The sequence below is a fragment of the Oncorhynchus kisutch genome, linkage group LG30, assembly GCF_002021735.2.
Source record: "Oncorhynchus kisutch isolate 150728-3 linkage group LG30, Okis_V2, whole genome shotgun sequence".
Taxonomy (NCBI): domain Eukaryota; kingdom Metazoa; phylum Chordata; class Actinopteri; order Salmoniformes; family Salmonidae; genus Oncorhynchus; species Oncorhynchus kisutch.
This window is the reverse complement of record NC_034203.2, coordinates 7,615,365-7,639,270: the sequence shown is the minus strand read 5'-3', so window position 1 is coordinate 7,639,270 and position 23,906 is coordinate 7,615,365. Positions and strand designations below refer to the sequence as shown.

Below are 23,906 nucleotides of genomic sequence, written 5' to 3'. Positions count from 1 at the left end.
GCCCCCCCTTTGCTGCTAGAACAGCCTCCACTCTTGTGGAAAGGTTTTACACTAGATGTTGGAACATTGCTGAGGGGACTTGCTTCCATTCGGCCACAAGAGCATTAGTGAGGTCAGGCACTGATGTTGGGCGATTAGGCCTGGCTCGCAGTCGGTGTTCCAATTCATCCCAAAGGTGTTCGATGGGGTTGAGGTCAGGGCTCTGCGTAGGCCAGTTATTCCACACCAATCTCGACAAACCATTTCTGTACGGACCTCGCTTTGTGCATGGGGGCATTGTCATGCTGAAACAGGAAAGGGCCTTACCCAAACTGTTACCACAAAGTTGGAAGCACAGAATCGTCTAAATGTAATTGTATGCTGTAGCATTAAGATTTCCCTTCACTGGAACTAAGGGGCCTAGCCCAAAGCATGGAAAACAGCCCCAGACCATTATTCCTTTTCCACCAAACTTTACAGTTGACAATATGCATTCGGGCAGGTAGCGGCATCCGCCAAACCCAGATTCGTCCGTCGGACTGCCAGATAGTGAAGCATGATTCACCACTCCAGAGATCGATGTCCACATACTTTTGTATATGTAGTGTATCATAATATCGTACTTGTATCTCAAAATCATTGTAATTGGGTTAACCTTAAAAATCTAAATGAAAATGTTTCAAATCTAAAAGACAAAATTCAACCACAGAGCCACCTTACATCATGGGAAAAGGCCGCACTTGACCGTCCCACGGTGAATGGCTACACTATGAAACCACAGACTACTGCAGAGACTTTGATATTACCAGCCGCAATTGACATGTGTTACGTCCGCCGTCGGAATGAGACCAAGGCGCAGCGTGGTAAGCATACATCTTTATTTATTTATTTTAGATCAACACCAAAAAAAAAAAGATAAACGACCGTAACGTTCTGCAGGCTACACAGTAACTGAACAAAAACAAGGTCTCACAAACTCAGGTGGAAAACATGCTGCCTAAGTAAGATTCCCAATCAGAGACAACGATAGACAGCTGCCTCTGATTGGGAACCATACCCGGGCCAACAAAGAAAATAGAAAACTAGAATGCCCACCCAAATCACACCCTGACCTAATCAAATAGAGAAATAAAAAGGCTCTCTAAGGTCAGGGCGTGACAATATGGTGAAAAAATTGTGCGGGGAGGCAAAGGCACAGAAACTCAGATCAGTACCGTAGTCAGATAACACTGTTAAACGAAGAATTGACGCTATTGCTAGCAATCAAGAGGAAACTGAGTCAATGACTCAAAAACCTCCCCAGCTTATGCTCTCCAAATGGCGAGGGCCTAAATGTCCTTGAATTTGTTGACGATAAACAGATTCCATATGGGATCGAATGCTTTTTCACAGATGGGGCTCCATCTATCACGGCCTCTGCACTCTAGTTATGAATGAGTCTCCCTCTGCCATATGGACGCACTGTATGATACCCCGAGAGCAATTGGCGGCAAAAGAGCTGGGCACAGAACTCCGAGATACTGCAGCAGGTAACTTCGATTGTAAACTACATCTAACTACATCCACTGCGCTAGATGTGTTTGTTTGCAATACTATGTGGAGATATGACACCAGAGCATGATGATGTTCTATTCCACACAGGCTTGGTGGTTATCGAGGGGGGGGAAATAACAGAAAACAGCATCAGTAAGTGTCCCACACGAGTGATGACTGCTCACCTCCAACGCTTGGGAAAGCACTTTGGGGCGGACCTACTTCCCAATCCGTTTGACTGTGATTCTGGATCAGTTGACATGCCAGTAAGTGGAATCAAACGGCTGTCGTGACCGAATGCTACAGACAACGCATTCATGGGTCACTACAGTGGAGTTTTGGTTCCTGACTCAAAGGGAATACCCTGCCGTCTCCCTCTGAGCATGAAAACAACTGGGAACTCAGAACTGGGAAATTGGAAATCTCAGACTTCAGTGCGCTCACTGAACTGATCACTTTGAATGGCAATCCAACTCGGGAACTCAGGCCTCTTTCTAGAGCTCTGACTTTCCGACCTAAAGAACACTGACGTCATGAGTTGACCTCGTTCCCGGTTGTTTTGAAAGCACCATACAACTCATGGTAGGCTACCCTTTTGCCGGCTCTTATCTGTGTGAAGCTGGATTCAGTACTCTCGTCTGCATTAAAACCAAAAAATAAATATCGATCCAGGTTGGATGTGACAGCGGAGATGAGGTGCACACTGTCGACCATCTCATTAGTGGTGTTGAGACAAAAGACATTATGCCAGACGAATTTGTAATTGACTGCCCCACAAAAGTATGTGATGGTGAGTTGGAAAGACAATCAGAAATGCTATTAGATGCTATGTTTTGCAATTGACTGCCATAGCCCCAAATAAAATAAAAAGTAAAAATAGGCTGTTAATTACATTCTTTTTTTTTTTCATATGGTTGGGGTCGTAAGAATTTTCATATATCAAAATGGGGTCGTGGGCCAAAAAGGTTTGGGAGGCCCTGGGCTAGCCCAAGGAAAAGAAGAAAGACACATCACAATCAATTTGTGAGAAGCCAGTCTCCACCTAGTGTGTGTGAAAGGTGTTCAATTTGGGAGGTGACCTCTAAATCATCCCTCTCTATTCACGAGAGCTGGTTTGGAAAGCTGTCACAGTTTTCACACTCAAGTAGCCTCAAAAGGACCATCCTGTCTCACACACACACACACACACACACACACACACACACACACACACACACACACACACACACACACACACACGTAACTGCCCAAATAACAGAAACACCAATACAAAGTGTCTTAATAAGGTGTTGGGACACCACGATCCAGAACAGCTCCAAAGTACCTTGGCATAAATTCTACAAGTGTCTGGAACTCTATGGGACAGATGTGACACCATTCTTCAACGAGAAATACCCTAATTTGTTGATTTGTTTGATGGTGGTGGAAAACGCTGTCTCAAGCACCACTCCAGAATCTCCCATAAGTGTTCAGCTGGGTTTAGATCGACTGAGCATATGGTTTACATCATTTTCATTCTCATCAAACCCTTCAGTGACCACACGTGCCCAGTGGATGGGGGAATTGTCATCCTATGGGGGGCATAGCCATGGTAGCCAAAATAATGGCCTGCCCAACATTTTTATACATGACCCTAAGCATGATGGGACGTTAATTAACTTGAGAATCACACCTGCTTGGAAGCCAGTGCTTCCAATACACTTTGTATCCCTCATTTACTCAAGTGTTTCCATTATTTTGGCAGTTACCTGTATGTGCACACACACACACACACACACACACTTTCTCTCCCTATCCCTTTTTTTTATCTCCCTCCCTCCATCGGCGCTCCTCATAAGCTCACCCCGGAGATAAAAGCAGCAGCTGCCCGTGTTCAAATGAGAAAGGCTGTATCAGGAAACAGCATTCAATCAATACTTGTGGTAATAGGCTTTTATTTCTAATGGAACGGTAAAATATCAAATACATAAAAACACACGCCTGAGCGCACCGAGAAATACACTCCGCTTGATTTTTTCAGCGTTAAGGTTGAGAGGAGTAAATTGGAGCAAATTGGGGCCCATTATCCTGGCCGCTGTGTGTGTGTTTGTGTATGCGTGCTTATAAATATGCTTATAAATGTGTGTGCGTGTGTGTCGTGTCTGTGTATACATGTTTGTGTGAGTATGTAGGTGTGTGCGTGTGTGTGGTTTACGGCATCTGTCTTTTGGTGTGTCTACCGTATGCTGTATAAACATGAGTGTGTTTGCTGGGCTGCTCCGCTTTAAGGGGAACATCTTGCCAGTGAAGGGTTGAGCGAGCAGAGGGATGAGCTAGGTGTCTGTGGACACGCTTTTAATGAGCTGCAATAAAGGCTGATGAGACCCTGAGTCGGAGAGACAGAGAGGGAGGGAAGGAGAGAGAGGAAAAGGAGAAGAGAGAGGAGGAGGGGCAGAGAAAGAGAGAGATGGGGGCAGGAGAGGGGGAGAGATGGAGAAAGGGAGAGGGGGAGGAAGGGAAGGGAAGAGAAAAAAAAGAAGAGAGAAAAGGAGTTAAAAAGAGACGAGACAGACGGAGAGACAGAAAAAAGAAAGAGAGAACGAGAGAAGGGATAGGAGCTCCCTTTGGGATTTCTGTTTCGGTTTCATACTTTCTCCTTCCTTGCCCTTCCATTGCCCTTCCCTCTCTTATGTTCTCTCCACCCTCTTCTCACTCCTTTAATCTCACCCTTACACCACCACTCTACCCCCCCTTCCCCCTCTACCTTCCCTTCCCCCTCTACCTCCCTCTCTACCTCCCCTTCCCCCTCTACCTCCCCTTCCCCCTCTACCTCCCCTTCCCCCTCTACCTCTTCTTCCCCCTTCACCTCTCCTTCCCCCTTCACCTCTCCTTCCCCCTTCACCTCTCCTTCCCCCTCTACCTCCCCTTCCCCCTCTACCGCCCCTTCCCCTTCTACCTCCCTCTCTTCCTCCCCTTCCTCTTCTACCTCTCCTTCCCCCTTCACCTCTCCTTCCCCCTCTACCTCCCTCTCTACCTCCCCTTCCCTCTCTACCTCCCCTTCCCCCTTCACCTCCCCTTCCCCCTTCACCTCTCCTTCCCCCTCTACCTCCCCTTCCCCCTTCACCTCCCCTTCCTCTCTTCCCTGTCTCCAGGGATTTGGAGGTGTGTAGTCCGTGAGAAATCCATGGCCCAGCAATTTATAGATTTTCAAAAGTCGATCTATGAATCCTATCAGTCTGGTTTTGACCTCACCACCCGTATAAAAGTCACTAATGCCTTATTACTTGTTATTACTTATTACCACGACACTCTCTCTATAATAATGCTTCTCAATTTAAGCTCAGCTTTTGACTATCACATTCTCATCAGGCGCCTAGAGACAAATGTTGCTCTTCAAGGTCAGGCGCACTCTTGGTTTCCCTCCCATCTGTCAGACAGACTCCAATTTGTGCAATTAGATGATGAATCCTCGCCCATAACCAGTTTCAGATACGGCGTACCTGAAGGGTCGGTTTAGGGAGCGTTATAGTTTTCATTGCACATGTTACCCCTAGGAGATGTAATTTACAAAATCTAAATCAATTTTCATCGTTATGCTGATGATACTCAACTATTAAATATTAAACTTGCAGAACCTACATTTCATACAAAACATAAATTATTATTATTTAACAACCCCATTGTTAAAATAGACGGCGCGCTCTTACACTTGACTCTGACCGCTCTCTCCTTCAACACCCACATGAAAAACATTTCCAGAGGAACCTACTTTAATTTACCGATGCCGTACTGGCCACCCACACCAGCGGTGGGTTTGGCACCGAAACGAGAACGCATAAGCTGAAAAGAACCCCATTACGTACTGTAAAATAGGGTGGCGGATCTATGATGTTATGGAGCTGTTTTGTTTCCACTAGTCCCGGGGCCCTTTTTTTTACCCAGTACAAGGACATTTTAGCCAAAAACCTGGTTTCCTCTGCTAGGAGGATGAACCTTGCTAGCACAACTAGGCTTGGGTCGCTATACCGTTTATACCGTATGCCGGGGTATATCGGAATACAGACAGTATGATTTTCAAAACAGGGGTGCGTGCTACGCCACTGCTTATGACTAACGATAAGTTAAGTATAACTATAGTAAATCTAAGATGTGTCAAATGAATTGTATCCACCTCAGGGCTCCAGCTATGCATTTGATTTGCTAACTTGCCTAGCTAAGTGGCTAGATGTGAAGATCAAGCTTCTTGACTACAGCGGAGACATTCAATCCCATCATGTATCAAGGTTCCTGTTGCCTAAATTGTTTTGTCCCCCCCCCCCCCCCCCCAAGAAATACAAAATAACAATTATAATACTTCATTATTTTCAAAATAAATAGCGGCCCTAGTGTGTACTTCTGGTAATAACGTATACCCTGGTATAATACTGAAACGGTATGAAAATCTAGATACTGCCCAAACCCTAAGCACAATTACTAAGCACAATAATTCAACAACTTTGGGAGGGCAAGCATGCCAAATAAGTTAAAGAAATGCAATTGAAACCAAAAAAGCACAGTCAAAGAGGAGAATAATTACTCTGTCAAGGAAACTTTTTTTTTTCTTTCTTAAGAATTAGAGGCATAATAAGACAAAATAAAAAGCAGTGCACTATATACAGTAGAGAATAGGGTGCCATTTGGGACAGACTGTCTGTCTCACTGTCTGTAAGCTCTACAACAATCAGGGAAATGAACAATTAGGCCAGGCGCTACACCACGAGGCACATTTAGGCCAGGTGCTATACCACGAGGCACAATTAGGCCAGGCACTACACCACGAGGCACAATTAGGCCAGGCGCTACAACACGAGGCACAATTAGGCCAGGCGAAGACAGTTTCTTTACCTCTCTCACATGTACCTCTTTTCTCCCTACAGCAATGCTGACACAGAGCAGTCAATACCTTGCTAGCTGCTTTGCCTTTGTCTTATGCAGGCCTGTAATCTGAAGGCCATGTACTGTCAACGAAACTTTTTTTGTTGTTGAAAGAAGTAGAGGCATAATAAGACAAAATAAACCTTGGAGGTGTTTGAATCCTTTGACTGTAATGTGATTTGTGGATTCAAACAACGTATTTACAATGTGTGTGTGTGTGCCCGTGTGTGTGCATGTGTCCTTACCACACTCCTTCTTGGGCTCATCGGAGCGGTCCTTGCAGTCCTTGACGTTGTCACACACCTTAGCGCTGTCGATACACTCTCCATTCTTACACAAGAACTTCAGGGGCCCCTCACACTTAGTGGCTGTTGCAGGAAGAGAGACGAGGAAATAGTTTTACTATTACTATTTACTAAGACACACACAGAGAAGCAGTCAGACAGGCACAGACATACAGACAAAAGGTCAGCCAGACATAAATCCAGCCAGTCAAGAAGTTGGCCAAGCAGCCAGCCAGATACATAAATAGACAGACAGAGACAGCCAGCCAGCCAGTCAAACAACCAGACAGATAACCAGCCAAACAGACGGCCATCCAGACATTCAGCCCGAAATCCAGCCAGCCAACCAGCCACACACACACAGCCAGCCAGCTATCCAGTCATCCACCCAGCCAGCTAGATATTCAGTCATCCATCCAGCCAGCCACAGACAGACATGTGACCGATATCCTGCTCCGAGATGGAGGCCAGAGTAAAACGGCCAGAGTGGAGCCGAGTCCAACCCCCCAGTCGCCATTAATTCCCTAGCCCAGACATGAAACTGCCTTCCTACCGTTGACACAGCCTGACTCGTCACTCTGGTCAGGACAGTCGTGGACCTTGTTACACTGCTTGGTGCCGTGGATACAGGAGCCATCCCCACACTGGAATTCATCTGGGCGGCACGTCAGCAGAGCTATAGCACACACACATCCACACACATGGACATACCCACACACAAACGGACATACCCACACACAGACGGACATACCCACACACACACAGACGGACATACCCATACATACACACACAGACGGACACATACACACACACGGACATACCCACACACACGGACATACCCACACACACGGTCATACCCACACACACACAGACGGACATACCCATACATACACACACAGACGGACACACACACACACACGGACATACCCACACACACGGACATACCCACACACACACAGACGGACATACCCATACATACACACACACACACACACACGGACATACCCACACACACGGACATACCCACACACATGGTCATACCCACATGCATTCATGCGCACAGATACACACACGGACCCACACACACAGGATGGAGAGAGAGTTGGATGAAAATGAGCATTGAAACTAGGCTACAGGTAAAAAGGAGGAGATCTATAAACAACATACAGTTTCTCCTATATTCATTTATATTCATTATGAAAATGTATGCACTCACTACTACTGTAAGTCGCCCTGGATAAGAGCGTCTGCTAAATGACGTAAATGTAAATTTAGCAGCGGTGGGATCTGATTAAGGCCCACTAATCTAGTGCTGCGCCACCATGAAAACACACTCTCATACACAGGCCAGACTGCGGCTGGGGAATGCCTCTCCACATTATTTAATCATACTGTAGATACTGTACCAATAGTAGAATCCGATAGCTCAGAGTGGCTTTGCAACACAACAACAGAGTTGTGGGTGGCTGTTTTTCTCCTATCATTGTTTAATCTTCATTTGTCTTTCCTTAAAAAGGTTGGTTGAACAGGACCTAGGATGTAACATCCTGGATGGAAAATAATCTAGCTAGGGGAAACACTGCATTGTGGGATTCCTGTATATGGGCAACACACAGAGAATACAGTTTACACATACAGTACACTGTACTACTACTGAATGTACCACAAGTAACTCAATAGATATGTGTGCACATCGTAATATAACAACAGTGTAGCTTGAACTCGTTCTGACATGACTTACTTTTGGAATATGTGCGTATTGGAATTGAATAGCTAGATATTGCTGCACTGTTGGAGCGTGAAACATAACCATTTCGCTGCACCTGCGACAACATCCGCAAAACTGTGTACGCCACCACTAAACTTGCTGGGGCCAAAAGGGACACACAGAGACAAAGCGATGTCATTCGCCCTAGCTCTGGCTTTCTTGTCAAAACTGAAGATCTCATTATTATTCAAAAGCCTGGGCCACATAACAGTGAAATATATATATATATATATATATATATATATATATATATATATATGTGTGAGTTACCAGTCACTTTGAATAATGCTACAAGCCAGTGATTGTGTGGTGGGCCAAAAGCGCCACAGAGACACAGCGAGCGATATGATCGTTCTCTCCCAGCCCTGGCTTTCTTGTCAAACCCGAGACCTCGATATTATTCAAGGGCTTTTAAACGCTCAAGGACATTAATGGGTTGCCTAGCAACTAGGGCTGGTCATAGCTGCGTGAAGTAAGGGTCCTGAGGGTACTGCAGCACCCCCTGAAAAAGCTGGGTTAAATATAAATATATATTCTTTTTTAAGTCCTGAATTAGCGGAACGATATACAGTAGTTGTCTGTAGCGCAGGCAAAATACACTTTCTGACACTAGATGATACGATGACTTTGAGGTTAAAGTGCAGACTGTCAGCTTTAATTTGAGGGTATTTTTGAGGTATATTTTCATCCATATCGGGTGAACCGTTTAGAAATTACAGCACTTTTTCTGCATAGTCCTCCTCATTTTAAGGGACCAAAAGTATTGGGACAAATTCACTTATATGTGTATGTATATGTGTAAAGTAGTCAAAAATGTATTCCTAGCACACAAGGATTACATCAAGATTGTTAAGCTCTACAAACTGTTTGGATGCATTTGCTGTTTGGTTTGGTTGTATTTTCATATTACATTGTGCCCAATAGAAATGAATGGTAAATAATGTATTGTGTCATTTTAGAGTCACTTTTATTGTAAATAAGAATAGAATATGTTTCAAAACACTTCTATGTCCATTTGGATGCTACCAGGATTACGGATCATCCTGAATGAATTGTTAATAATGATGAGGGAGAAAGTTACAGGTGCACAAAAATCATACCCCCCTAAAATTGCGAGCCGCCCCTGTTGTTGTAATTGTGAGAATTTAGTCATCTGGTATTGCCCCCTTCTAGCTTGTTTCTGGTCACAGTGGCTTAAAAATCACAATAGTCACTTAAAACAAACCCTAGAAAGAGCACCACTGGACGATTTGCAAAGCCAGAGTCAATAAATGAATGTAATAATAATCTTAGCAAAAATATTTGTTTTCATTTACAATCTGTGAATACCAGTAGAAATCAGAAATGATGCAAGACATCCCAGCACAGTTGAAAAATCGAAAGCAAATGGTAATAAAGAGGGGGGGGTCTGCTGGATTGGCTGAGATTAGCTGAGGGCTGGGATTAAAACGTCATGATCTGTAATAGTTAAGACCGAAAACACCATGTATACCATGTAAAGTGCCTTCGTAAAGGATTCAGACCTCTTGACTTTTTTTTTTCTTATTCTAAAATGTACTACATAGTTTTTCCCCCTCATCCATCCACATAATGACAAAGCAAAAACTGATTTTTAGACATTTTAGCAAATTAGCAAATTTATAAAAAAAATGTTTTTCTAATATCACATTTACGTAAGTATTCAGACCCTTTACTCAGTGCTTTTTTGAAGCACCTTTGTCAGCGATTACAGCCTTGAGTCTTCTTGGGTAAGACGCTACAAGCTTGGCACACCTGTATTTGGGGAGTTTTTCCCCATTCTTCTCTGCAGATCCTCTCCAGCTTTGTCAAGTTGGATGGCGAGTGTTTCTACACAGCTATTTTCAGGTCTCTCTAGAGACATTCGATCGGGTTCAAGTCTGGCTCTGGCTGGGTCACTCAAGGACATTCAGAGACTTGTCCCAAAGCCAGTCCTGCGTTGTCTTGGCTGTGTGCTTAGGGTCGTTGTCCTGTTGGAAGGTAAACCTTCGCCCCAGTCTGAGGTCCTGAGTGCTCTGGAGCAGATTTTCATCAAGGATCTCTCTGTACTTTGCTCCATTCATCTTTGCTTCGATCCTGACTAGTCTCCCAGTCCTTGCCGCTGAAAAACATCCCCACAGCATGTTGCCACCACCATGCTTCACCGCTGGGATGGTGCCAAGTTTCCTCCAGAAGTGAAGCTTGGCATTCAGGCCAAAGAGTTCAATCTTGGTTTCATCAGACCAGAGAATCTGGTTTCTCATGGTCTGAGAGTCTTTAGGTGCATTTTGGCAAACTCAAAGCAGGCTGGGTGCGGCAGGGTAGCCTAGTGGTTAGAGCGTTGGACTAGTAACCAGAAGGTTGCAAGTTCAAACCCCCCGAGCTGACAAGGTACAAATCTGTTGTTCTGCCCCTGAACAGGCAGTTAACCCACTGTTCCTAGGCTGTCATTGAAAATAAGAATTTGTTCTTAACTGACTTGCCTGGTTTAATAAAAATGTTTTTTTAAATGTGCCTTTTACTGAAGAGGGGCTACCGTCTGGCCACTCTACCATAAAGGCCTGATTGGTAGAGTGCTGTAGAGATGGTTGTCCTTCTGGAAGGTTCTCCCATCTCCACAGAGGAACTCTAGAGCTCTGTCAGAGTGAGCATCTGTTTCTTGGGTCACCTCACTGACCAAGGCACTTCTCCCCTGATTGCTCAGTTTGGCTGGGCGACCAGCTCTAGGAAGAGTCTTGGTGGTTCCAAATTTCTTCCATTTAAGAATGATGGAGGCCACTGTGTTCTTGGAGACCTTCAATGCTGCAGAATTGTTTTGTACCCTTCCCCAGATCTGTGCCTCGACACAATTCTGTCTCGGAGCTCTACTGACAATTCCTTCAACCTCATGGCTTGGTTTTTGCTCTGACATGCACTGTCAACTGTGGGACCTTATATAGACAGATGTGTGCCTTTCCAAATCATGTCCAATTAATTGAATTTACCACAGGTGGACTCCAATCAAGTTGTAGAAACATCTCAAGGATGATCAATGGAAACAGGATGCACCTGAGCTCAATTTTGAGTCACAAAGCAAAGGGTCTGAACACTTACTTAAATAAGGTATTTATGTTTTTTATTTTTTATTATTTTGCAAAAATAAAAACCTGTTTTTTCGCTTTGTCATTATGAAGTATTGTGTGTAAGATCTCTGATGATTTTTTTGTATTTAATCCATTTTAGAATAAGGCTGTAATGTAACAAAGTGTGGAAAAAGTCAAGGGGGCTGAATATTTTCCAAAGGCACTGTACCTTTTAATGTACATATCAAACTATATTTCTGTCATGTAATACTGTGTATAAAAGTATCATGTATGTAAAATATATGAATAATGTATAAAAAACACAAATAAATAAAATAATGTTACTTTTGTCCTCTGAAAAGTGTGGATGGGCCAATAATACAAATGTAAACACGTGACTGCCTGCTTGACAATGTCTTAGCCAGTTGCGCCACCAAAAAAGGTACCAATTCCATAGCGGAGAGGAAACAGTTTCAACTGGGGAGTGAGGTTACGGTACCATTTCGTTCTGTTACACATGTCTGTATATGAGTTTTGCTCTGAATTTGAGTGTTTTCGCATGCATGTATGTGTATGTACAGGCGTGTTCACACTGTACTTAGCTTGAGGAGCAGCACAAAACCGAGCCGTTGCTATGGTTACCCAAACAGGCAGAGCAGGGGCAGCGAGGAGCGGTAGACAGACAGAGACAAGCAGCTAACTAATGGAGGAAGTTACTGCAGTGAGGAGCGGTAGACAGACAGAGACAAGCAGCTAACTAATGGAGGAAGTTACTGCAGTGAGGAGCGGTAGACAGACAGAGACAAGCAGCTAACTAATGGAGGAAGTTACTGCAGCGAGGAGCGGTAGACAGACAGAGACAAGCAGCTAACTAATGGAGGAAGTTACTGCAGCGAGGAGCGGTAGACAGACAGAGACAAGCAGCTGACTAATGCGGGAAGTTACTGCAGCGAGGAGCGGTAGACAGACAGAGACAAGCAGCTAACTAATGGAGGAAGTTACTGCAGTGAGGAGCGGTAGACAGACAGAGACAAGCAGCTAACTAATGGAGGAAGTTACTGCAGCGAGGAGCGGTAGACAGACAGAGACAAGCAGCTAACTAATGGAGGAAGTTACTGCAGTGAGGAGCGGGAGACAGACAGAGACAAGCAGCTAACTAATGGAGGAAGTTACTGCAGCGAGGAGCGGTAGACAGACAGAGACAAGCAGCTAACTAATGGAGGAAGTTACTGCAGCGAGGAGCGGTAGACAGACAGAGACAAGCAGCTAACTAATGGAGGAAGTTACTGCAGCGAGGAGCGGTAGACAGACAGAGACAAGCAGCTAACTAATGGAGGAAGTTACTGCAGCGAGGAGCGGTAGACAGAGACAAGCAGCTAACTAATGGAGGAAGTTACTGCAGCGAGGAGCGGTAGACAGACAGAGACAAGCAGCTGACTAATGCGGGAAGTTACTGCAGCGAGGAGCGGTAGACAGACAGAGACAAGCAGCTAACTAATGGAGGAAGTTACTGCAGCGAGGAGCGGTAGACAGACAGAGACAAGCAGCTAACTAATGGAGGAAGTTACTGCAGCGAGGAGCGGTAGACAGAGACAAGCAGCTAACTAATGGAGGAAGTTACTGCAGCGAGGAGCGGTAGACAGACAGAGACAAGCAGCTAACTAATGGAGGAAGTTACTGCAGCGAGGAGCGGGAGACAGACAGAGACATGCAGCTAACTAATGGAGGAAGTTACTGCAGTGAGGACAGGGCTTGAACGTCGGTCGTGGGTGTGTGTAGGACTTGGGCTTAAATGTAATGCCCATGCAGGACTGTACATAGATAGAATGTCACATTGGTTGTGTTGTGTTTGTCTGTTAGCCCATGGTTTAGAAATGCTCGTGTGAATATGGGATAAGTCTGAGGCTGGAGCTTAGGAGAGCCTGAGGCTAAGAATAATGCAGTGTAATAAGGCTTAATATGTATCTAAGAGAGAAGAAAAAAACATTTCCATTGACTTACGACAATCCGCCTCGTCCGATTTATCCTTGCAGTCCGGATCCCCATCACATTTCCACGCCAGCCTCACACACTCCCCGTTGGCGCACCGAAACTCCTCCACCGTACAGTTCATCCTGCGTCGCGATTGCGACCCTTCACTCCCACAACGCTCCGGCCACTCGTCAGAGCCGTCTGGGCAGTCTGGGTCGCCGTCACAGCTCCACATGACAGGCACGCACTCTGAGGTGTTGCAGCGGAACTCGTGCGGACCACAGGTCGTCGTTGGCGAGTGGCGGGAGGAGCATTTTAGTTCGTCGGAACCGTCGTCGCAGTCGTCATCGCCGTCGCACACGTAGACAGGTGCCAGGCACTTGCGGTTGGCGCACTGGAATTCGCTTTTCGGGCAGGACTTGGCGTCTAGATGAGAAGAGGGGAGGGAGATAGGGAGAGAGGTCAGCTAGAGGTCAGCTAGAGTGAGAAAATCAACTGCTGATCGTGATATAAGGCACACAACAAGACAGAAATACCTAGCACACACACCTCCGCTCCATGGTAGACCTCTATCTCTCTATTCTCTCGCTCTCTCACAGTCAAGAGTCAGAGAATTACAGACATCCCATCACTCCTACAGTCTCTGGGTGTGTCCCAAATGACACCCTATTCGCGATGTAGTGCACTACTTTTAACCAGAGCCCTAGGGGCTGTTGTCAAAAGTAGTGCAGTACATAATAGGGTGTCACTTGGGACACACTTCTTTATCTCAGAAAACTCACTGAGAGCGGAGCTTTGATATTCATATAGGCTACAGGGAGTTTCTCCCTGCTGCTGCTGTCGCCCTGGGTTTATTCTTAAAGGGGGTTTAGGTCTGGGCTATGTTCATTAGGGCCCATCTTAGGGCCCAATATTTGATTTGAAAATTAGCCTTTTTTTTAGGTCAGAAAATACCTCCCTGTTTCACTTCGGTTTGGATAATTGTTTCCCGTTTCATCCCTAATGAACACGACTCTGGGCTGCTGTCTTAAGCATTCTGTTCTGTGTGACAAATGACAGGGGGGGAAAGAATACAGCATGCAAATAAAATGTCATTCGTCAAATGGAGACATTTAATTTAGGATTTTAGTGACTCATTTCCACCCGCAGAGTTTAAACAGTGTGTAAGTGTGTTTGTGTGTATGTGCGTGTGCCCGCCCACTGGTACATCCGTACGTATGTTGACTCAACGTTGTTTCCACATTATTTCAATGGTGCACTGTATCAATGTCGATAACATTGATAACATTGAACATTTTTTTAATCTTGCCTTTAACCAAGCGTTGAGTTAATCCCACATCGAATTAATGTTCATTCACAACTGTATCTCAACCATTAACACTAGAACTGCTAAAAGCAGTCAGTTTCACTGCTCATCAACGTCATTTTTTTATTACTCTGCCATTTTAAAAACATGCCCCCTTCTGTCCTTGGCTTTTTCTAAATAAGTCTATATAACACAATGCCGTTGTTAGAATCGTAATATCACAAACAGAACTGGAGTTATAGACATTATTTAAATGGTTTTCCAATGTTGCCCACTCCTCTTCCCGACAGTAGGGCCTGCTCTGCTCCTCTTCCCGACAGTAGGGCCTGCTCTGCTCCTCCTACCGACAGTAGGGCCTGCTCTGCTCCTCTTCCCGACAGTAGGGCCTGCTCTGCTTCTCCTACCGACAGTAGGGCCTGCTCTGCTCCTCTTCCCGACAGTAGGGCCTGCTCTGCTCCTCTTCCCGACAGTAGGGCCTGCTCTGCTCCTCTTCCCGACAGTAGGGCCTGCTCTGCTCCTCCTACCGACAGTAGGGCCTGCTCTGCTCCTCCTCCCAACAGTAGGGCCTGCTCTGCTCCTCTTCCCGACAGTAGGGCCTGCTCTGCTCCTCCTACCGACAGTAGGGCCTGCTCTGCTCCTCCTACCGACAGTAGGGCCTGCTCTGCTCCTCCTACCGACAGTAGGGCCTGCTCTGCTCCTCCTCCCGACAGTAGGGCCTGCTCTGCTCCTCCTCCCGACAGTAGGGCCTGCTCTGTACCCTATATCAGTCCACCAATCCAAGTAGTCTACTCTGGCCTACTTGGATGGCACGGCTGTACTCTGTGAAAGGAGGCTCCCGTCGCTCCCGTTGCTGTGTACTTGGCTGCTATCAACGCACACTTGTTCAAGCAGTGCATCGAGAACACTGTGCCCAGTCTGGCATATGGGCTATTTAAGAGACATATGAGGGCCAAGGCAGCAGCAAAGATTCCACGCGAGCCTTTGCGCGAGCCAAATTGCACACAGCTCCCAAGGAGGAGACAGTGCCAGGTGGCCAGATGCACAAAGAACAGAACCCAAGACATCTGTGTAACCTGCAAGCGACATGTTTGTGGGAAGTGTGTCAAGCAAGTCAGAGTGGTGAAGATTTCTGTCAGCTGTTAGGGCAAGGGATAACCGCTAAATGAAATGCCACTGATGCCATTGCGTGAATACGCAGACCATGTAAGCACGAGCTGACAACAATTGACTATTTTTGACTGCTGTCATATTGACACTTACAGTTGAAGTTGGAAGTTTCCATACACCTTAGCCAAATACATTTAAACTCAGTTTTTCACCATTCCTGACATTTAATCCAAGTAAAATTTCCCTGTCTTAGGTCAGTTAGGATCACCACTTTATTTTAAGAATGTGAAATGTCAGAATAATAGTAGAGGGAATGATTTATTTCAGCTTTGATTTCTTTCATCACATTCCCAGTGGGTCAGAAGTTTACATACACTCAATTAGTATTTGGTAGCATTTCCTTTAAATTGTTTAACTTAGATCAAATGTTTTGGGTAGCCTTCCACAATCTTCCCACAATAAGTTGGGTGAATTTTGGCCCATTCCTCCTGACAGAGCTGGTGTAACTAGGTCAGGTTTGTAGGCTTCCTTGCTCGCACACACTTTTATAGTTCTGCCCACAACTGTTCTATGGGATTGAGGTCAGGGCTTTGTGATGGCTACTCCAATACCTTGACTTTTGTGTCCTTAAGCCATTTTTTCACAACTTTGGAAGTATGCTTGGGGTCACTGTCCATTTGGAAGACCAATATGTGACCAAGCTTTAACTTCCTGACTGACGTCTTGAGATGTTGCTTCAATATATCCACATAATTTTCCTCCTCATGATGCCATCTATTTTGTGAAGTGCACCAGTCCCTCCTGCAGCAAAGCAACCGCACAACATGATGCTGCCATCCCCGTGCTTCACGATTGGGATGGTGTTCTTCGGCTTGCATGCAATCCCCTGTCCTCAGAGACATAATAATGGTCATTATGGTCAAAAAGTTCTATTTTTGTTACATCAGACCAGAGGACATTTCTCCAAAAAGTACGATCTTTGTCCCAATGTGCAGTTGCAAACCGTAGTCTGGCTTTTTTATGGCGGTTTTGGAGCAGTGGCTTCTTCCCTGCTCAGCGGCCTTTCAGGTTATGTCGATTTGGGACATGTTTTACTGTAGATATAGATACTTTGTACCGGTTTCCTCCAGCATCTTCACAAGGTCCTTTGCGGTTGTTCTGGGATTGATTTGCACTTTTCGCAGCAAAGCACGTTCATCTCTAGGAGATAAAACGTGTCTCCTTCCTGAGTGGTATGACGGCTGCGTGGTCCCATGGTGTTTATACTTGTGTACTATTGTTTGTACAGATGAACGTGGTACCTTCAGGCATTTGGAAATGGCTCCCAAGGATGAACCAGACTTGTGGAGGTCTACAATGTTTTTTCTGAGGTCTTGGCTGATTTCTTTTGATTTTCCCATGATGTCAAGCAGAGGCACTGAGTTTGAAGGTATGCCTTGAAATTCATCCACAGGTACACCTCCAATTGACTCAAATGATGTCAATTAGCCTAAAATAAACTTCTAAAGCCAGGACATCATTTTCTGGAATTTTCCAAGCTGTTTAAAGTCACAGTCAACTTAGTGTATGTAAACATCTGACCCACTGGAATTGTGATACAGTGAATTATAAGTGAAATAATCTGTCTGTAAACAATTGTTGGAAAAATGACTTGTGTCATGCACAAAGTAGATGTCCTAACCGACATGCCAAAACTAAAGTTTGTTAGCAAGACATCTGTGGAGTGGTTGAAAAATGAGTTTTAATGGCTCCAACCGATGTGTATGTAAACTTCTGACTTCAACTGTATATTCATTATAATGCCCTTATTGCTATTGTGCTGATTTTCACTATTTATCTAGCACACTTGGCGCTTATAGTGATGTTTAGGCTACTGATGTTTTCATCTTTTTACTTTGCGTTTTGCCGACCATACGTTTTTGTGGTTGGGGTATTTTGTAAAAAAATTGTTTTACAAAAAATAAGCTGTTTATGTGTTCCAACACATATTCTTTCAGTTTCATAGTTGTAACAAAGGCACTCCACTAATATAATGTATTGAACAGTTTTTAGGTTGTGTTTTTACATATAGCCCACAGTAACAAACTAATGAAAATGCTATTTTCTTATTTGAAATAAAATAATCATTATATTCTAATATTACCTAACAGCTTCATGAACACAACCAAATGATTATTTTAGCAATAGCATACATGAGGTTTGCAGAAGACAGTGGTAGGCAGTGGTAGACTGATCACTGACAACGACGAGACAGCCTATAGGGAGGAGGTCAGAGACCTGGCCAGGTGGAGCCAGAATAACAACCTATCCCTCAACGTAACCAAGACTAAGGAGATGATTGTGGACTACAGGAAAAGGAGGCCCGAGCACCCCCCCCCCCCCCCCCCCCCCCCCCCATTCTCACTGACGGGGCTGTAGTGGAGCAGGTTGAGAGGTCCACATCACCAACAAACTAGAATGGTCCAAACACACCAAGACAGTCGTGAAGAGGGCACGACAAAGCCTATTCCCCCTCAGGAGACTAAAAAGATTTGGCATGGGTCCTGAGATCCTCAAAAGGTTCTACAGCTGCAACATCGAGAGCATCTTGACTGGTTGCATCACTACCTGGTATGGCAACTGCTCGGCCTCTGACCACAAGGCACTACAGAGGGTAGTGCGTAAGGCCCAGTACATCACTGGGGCCAAGTTTCCTGCCATCCAGGACCTCTACACCAGGCGGTTTCAGAGGTTTTTTGCACTACTGGTTAGTAAGCATTTCACTGTAAGGTTGTATTCGGCGCACGTGACAAATAAACGTTGATTTGATTTGATGAACTGTATTAATTATACTATTAGGATGTTGCAGTCAGAATGACTGCTGGTTAGCTTGAAGAGGGGTCCCTCGAGGCCCAGCGGTTCTAGTGTTAGAGAACATTGAAATAACATCTGTTCCCATTGAGTTAAGTCTGGTTAAGGGCCTACTTTATTATGACAATCTTAGTGATACTGGCAAGAGCAGTGTGCGGGTTTTTCATTCCTCAAAGATTTCATTGGGTTATTCCCACGCACCTGCAACAAGCCAATTCAGATGTTCGAGTGCTGTTATTTTCTCACGCATTTATTGACTGAAAATTCATTACAGGACATGACTTGCTTTTTTCAGAGTAGGCTTACCAGACCATACCAGTAGCTAAAGAAGAGAGAATCAAAGAGAGACTTATTTTTTCATTCTAATAACCGCTTATTATCAAGCTGACTGCTGTAAATTAACCTCCTCTTGCGGAATGTGGGAACAGAACACCATGATCATCCTGTTTATTACACCCATATGTGCAAATCACCATGTGTGTTCCATTACACACACACATACACACCCGCGCACACACACACACAAACACTGCTTAATGAATTAATTTAGCTAAGGCCACAGATGAGGATTATCACACACTAAACTAATCATATTTTGGGATTCGGCTGAGCTGCAGGCTTCATCTAATCTTCATCGATATTAAACCACAGCGTTCCATTTGAATTTGCCGTGTCTTATCAGTACAAATACACACATGCACGTGCGTGTGCACACACACTGAATCAGTACACACAGACACATCATGCGCAACCTAGCCCCACTTATCAACTAATTTGCAGTTAAATTATTAAGGAGACTCGATAAACATGCATATTACACATGGGGAGGCCCATTAGTGAAATACATTAGCATTTCCTGCTACATCGGAAGAGACATCATTTCAGTTGGGGCCTGTGGTAAAAACATTTAAAGACTTCTGACAGACTTCCCTTGGCTTTTGACTATGGGCTCAGAGTAACTTTAATTCCTGTACATGTTCTTGACTTTGAAGGATCATGATCCAATCGGAATGTGACATCATCCCCAGCCAGCCAAACGTGAAGGGCGTGGCTGTGGTGTGACCCGGTTCTCTATCTCTGATTGGACGAGGAGCCGCAGTGATGGGGGGGGGGTAGACGGCTGCCTCCATCCATCCACCTTACCCCTACTCACATCAATCCATGTCATGAGGTTAAGCGACATTTGACTCTAACAGATGGCATTCATAGATACTAGAACCCTAAGCACAATTGTCACACTATTACTCATAGAAATACTAACTCCCCAAGGACCATAGAGCAAAGTGCTACCCATCGAGTCCTCCATAGGCCTTCTCTACAGGAAGGTCAAGTTACATCCTGAATGGCAGCCTAGTTTCTTGGTAGTGCACGGGGCTCTGGTCAAAAGTAGTACACTCCATAGGGAATAGGATGCCATTTGGGACACAACCCACATCTCAGGCGGTTTAGAGAGGCCAGCCCTTCACCGGGGAACGACTCAGCAGATGACCTTTCGACTAATGCCAAAGACACATTTACACAGCAAAACAGTGTGATAATGGAGAGGGAGAAGTGGACGCTGGGGAGAGGAGGATGACAATGAAGGGGGAGATTGAGGAGAGAGAAAAAGAGAGATAATAGACGAGATGGGAGAGAGATAATACAGGTGGGGGAGAGAGAGAGAGATAGAGAAAGGATATAGAATACAGTAGAGGAAGAGAGGAAAGAGTGGAGGGATTGTTTTTCCACAGTGATGTCAGTATTATTATGACCACACGTACAACTTGCTACCAGGAGTATGATGGATGGAGTGAGAGATAGAGAGGGGTTTTTTTCAGCCTCGTGATTTGTTGGGAGAATTTTCTGGAGAGAAACCTCCCTGGAACAATTTATTTTCAATTTTTGAAGTTACCAAGAGAGTCTGTCATTAATCCCAGACCCAAGTCACTGCTGTTGTCAGGGATTGGGAGACTATTTAACTGTGTACTGTAGGGTTGCAACAAATAAATCCCCGGGTTTTACAGAAATCCTGGTTGATAAATTCCTGGTTCAAGACGGAATAAGCAGGAATTGGAATTAATAGGGAATATTAAGTTACTAGAACTTTCCAATTTATGTAACACGAAGTCGATAAATTGGCTAAACTAACTCCTAGATATGATCTGGGACGCAAACAGGATTGTTGAGATAAAAAAGCATACTACAATGGTTCCTCCTTTAAAAGTTGTGAGCTTATGCCACGGGACTTAGAAGTAATTTGTGGTTTAGTACGGTACCCTGCGTCACCGCTTCATTGCTCCAGACCAGCGCAAGGGGGAGTTAGAGCCTTGATTATGCTTTTAGGTCCCAAGGCGCTACTGTGTCTCTAACTGACAATGAATGGGCGACATAAACCTAAATAGAAACTGATAATTGTGCACGACTTCAGTATTACTTACGAAAGCTGTGTTGGCTGTCCATTCAGCCACAAGAGCATTAGTGAGGTCGGGGCACTGATGTTGGGTGAATAGGCCTGGCTCGCAGTCGGCCTTCCAATTCATCGCAAAGGTGTTTGATGGGTTTGAGGTCAGGGCTCTGTGCAGGCCAGTGAAGTTCTTCAGCACAGATCTCAACAAACTATTTCTGTATGGACCTCGCTTTGTGCACGGGGGCATTGTCATACTGAAACAGGGCCTTCCTCAAACTGTTGCCACAAAGTTGGAAACACAGAATCGTTGAGATTGTCATTGTATGCTTTAGCGTTAAGATTTCCCTTAAGGGGCCTAGGCCAAACCATAAAAACAGCCCCAGACCATTATTCCTCCTCCACCAAACATTACAGTTGGCACAAAACATTGGGGCAGGTAGCCCAGATTAGTTCGTCAAACCCAGATTAGTCCGTTAGACTGCCAGATGGTGAAGCGTGATTCATCACTCCAGAGCGCATTTCACTGCTCCAGAGTTCAATGGTGGCGAGCTTTACACCCCCACTCCTGTTACATCTGTTCCCGCTCTCCCTCTCTGGCTCTTGAGGTTGCCAGGCTGCTTATCATTACACATCAGCGCTTCATTGGACTCACCTGGACTCCATCACGTTACGTTAATGCTCCATCACATCACGTTAATGGTGACTCTTTCCCGAATCAGCATTAATATCGTTAAGTGTCCCTTGTCCAGACGCTGTTCATGTTTTGTTTCCTGTCTGTTTTCTCATTAAATATTCACTCCCTGTACTTGCTTCTCATCTCCTAGTATCTGTCCTTACAACTCCAGCCGACGCTTGGCATAGCGCATGGTGATCTTAGGCTTGTGTGCAGCTCCTCGGCCATGGAAACCCATTTCCTGAATCTCCCGAAGAACAGTTATTGTGCTGACGTTGCTTCCAGAGACAGTTTGGAACTCCTTAGTGAGAGTTGCAACTGAGGACAGATGTTTTTTATGCACTACGCGCATCAGCACTCGGTGGTCTCGTTATATGAGATTGTGTGGCCTACCACCTTGTGGCTGAGCCGTTGTTGCTCCTAGATGTTTCCACTTCGCAATAAAAGCACTTACAGTTGACCGGGGCAGCTCTAGCAGGACAGAAATTTGACAAAGGCGACTTGTTGGAAAGGTGGCATCCTATGATGGTGCCACATTGAAAGTCATTGAGCTCTTCAGTAAGGCCATTCTACTGCCAATGTTTGTCTATGGAGATTGCATAGCTGTGCACTTGATTTTATACACCTTTCAGGAACAGGTGTGGCTGAAATAGCCGAATCCACAATTTTTTTATACCCTCAAAGACAAGGTGATTTTCTGTTCAGTCGCCTTTAGAGTTGGGACGATAAACGGTATGATTAAATCTAAAATCATGATATTTGACATTGGCGATATTTCGTGAAGTGCAAGATAATATATCAAGATGTGCAAAACTATGTAGAATATTGGCCTGTTAATTGGCTCACTGTCACACTAACCATAGTTTGCGTTGTTTGTTTCTATGTTTTGTTTGGTCAGGGTGTGATATGAGTGGGCATTCTATGTTGTATGCCTAGTTTGTCTGTTTCGATGCGTTTGGCCTGATATGTTTCTCAATCAGAGGCAGGTGTTAGTCGTTGTCTCTGATTGGGAACCATATTTAGGTAGCCTGTTTTGTATTGTGGGGTGTGGGTGATTGTTCTTGTTTTTAGTGTTCCTGGTTTTGTGTTCACGTTATGGGACTGTTTCGTCTTCGTTCATTTTGTTGGTTTATTGTTTTTGTTCGTTGTTAAAGTATTCTATTAAAATGGATAATCATCATGCTGCATTTTGGTCCTCATCTCTTTCGCCCGACGAAGAACGTTACACTCACAGAATAAAACAAACAAAATGTAGTCAATTAGTTTAAACCCACAAAAATTACTGACATTTTGGTTAATTGCTCATCACCATGTCATACACACTCCCCTACTCTACTACCCAGAGATCCCATGCGACAGCCGTGTTCCTTGCTTGTGAGAGGACCTCAGAGCCTGTGTGTGTGAGTACAGAGCAGCACATTTACCTTACTACAGCTGACTGGACAGAGGAGCTCAACTTTCTCTTTAGGGGACTGCTGCCTGCTTAATGTTATGTAATGTGAGAGAGAGAGTGAGTGAGGAAGAGAGAAAGAAAGAGATGGACGGAGGGCAGGATTCGACTTAATGCATTATTTAACATGTGGATGACTCCATTAGCGAAACTCCTTGATGCAATTGACTTTTTTAAGCTGACTGGATGAAGTGCAGAGAGCTTTGCTAGGATTGGGATGGCTTCCAAGAGGGAGCACAACTGTCTCTAGCGTCTCAAGGCCCCAGACTCTGGCATGGAGGGCAAGGTTGTTGGAATGTGTATGTTTGTGTGCGTGTGCATACTATTGTAGTTCTCTCTAAGCAGGATTAAACCATAGCCGGTCCACGTACTCTTGTCAATTATTGACATGTATTTTGGGGCCATTGTCGGTAAAGCGTGAAACTCAAGCAAAACAAAACAAGCTTATTTTTATACTATTACAAATATCTACTTACTAACCCTGTGTCACCCAGAAAGAACTCCTAGAGTGTGTTTGTGTGTATGCTGCTTGTGTCTAGTGTCTATGTGTGTGTGTGTGTGTTTAACACCTACACATGTCCATGTAAAAGACAGACTTATAAGATAGATTCAAAATGCAAGTAATGTCTATCACAGTTTAGTCCTGT

The 23,906-nt window shown here is 44.8% G+C and overlaps 1 protein-coding gene across 1 annotated transcript in view; it reads right to left on the bottom strand.

Annotated features, from left to right (window-relative positions):
- LOC109875388 (low-density lipoprotein receptor-related protein 8) overlaps window positions 1-23,906 on the bottom strand; it is a 166,269-nt gene that overhangs the window by 35,001 nt on the left and 107,362 nt on the right. Inside the window, exons 5-7 of the mRNA XM_031810710.1 lie at window positions 13,518-13,913; window positions 7,243-7,365; window positions 6,651-6,773 (exon numbers count right to left, since the gene is read on the bottom strand). Coding sequence (XP_031666570.1) covers window positions 6,651-6,773; window positions 7,243-7,365; window positions 13,518-13,913 — 642 coding nt within the window. The remainder of the gene's footprint in view (window positions 1-6,650; window positions 6,774-7,242; window positions 7,366-13,517; window positions 13,914-23,906) is intronic.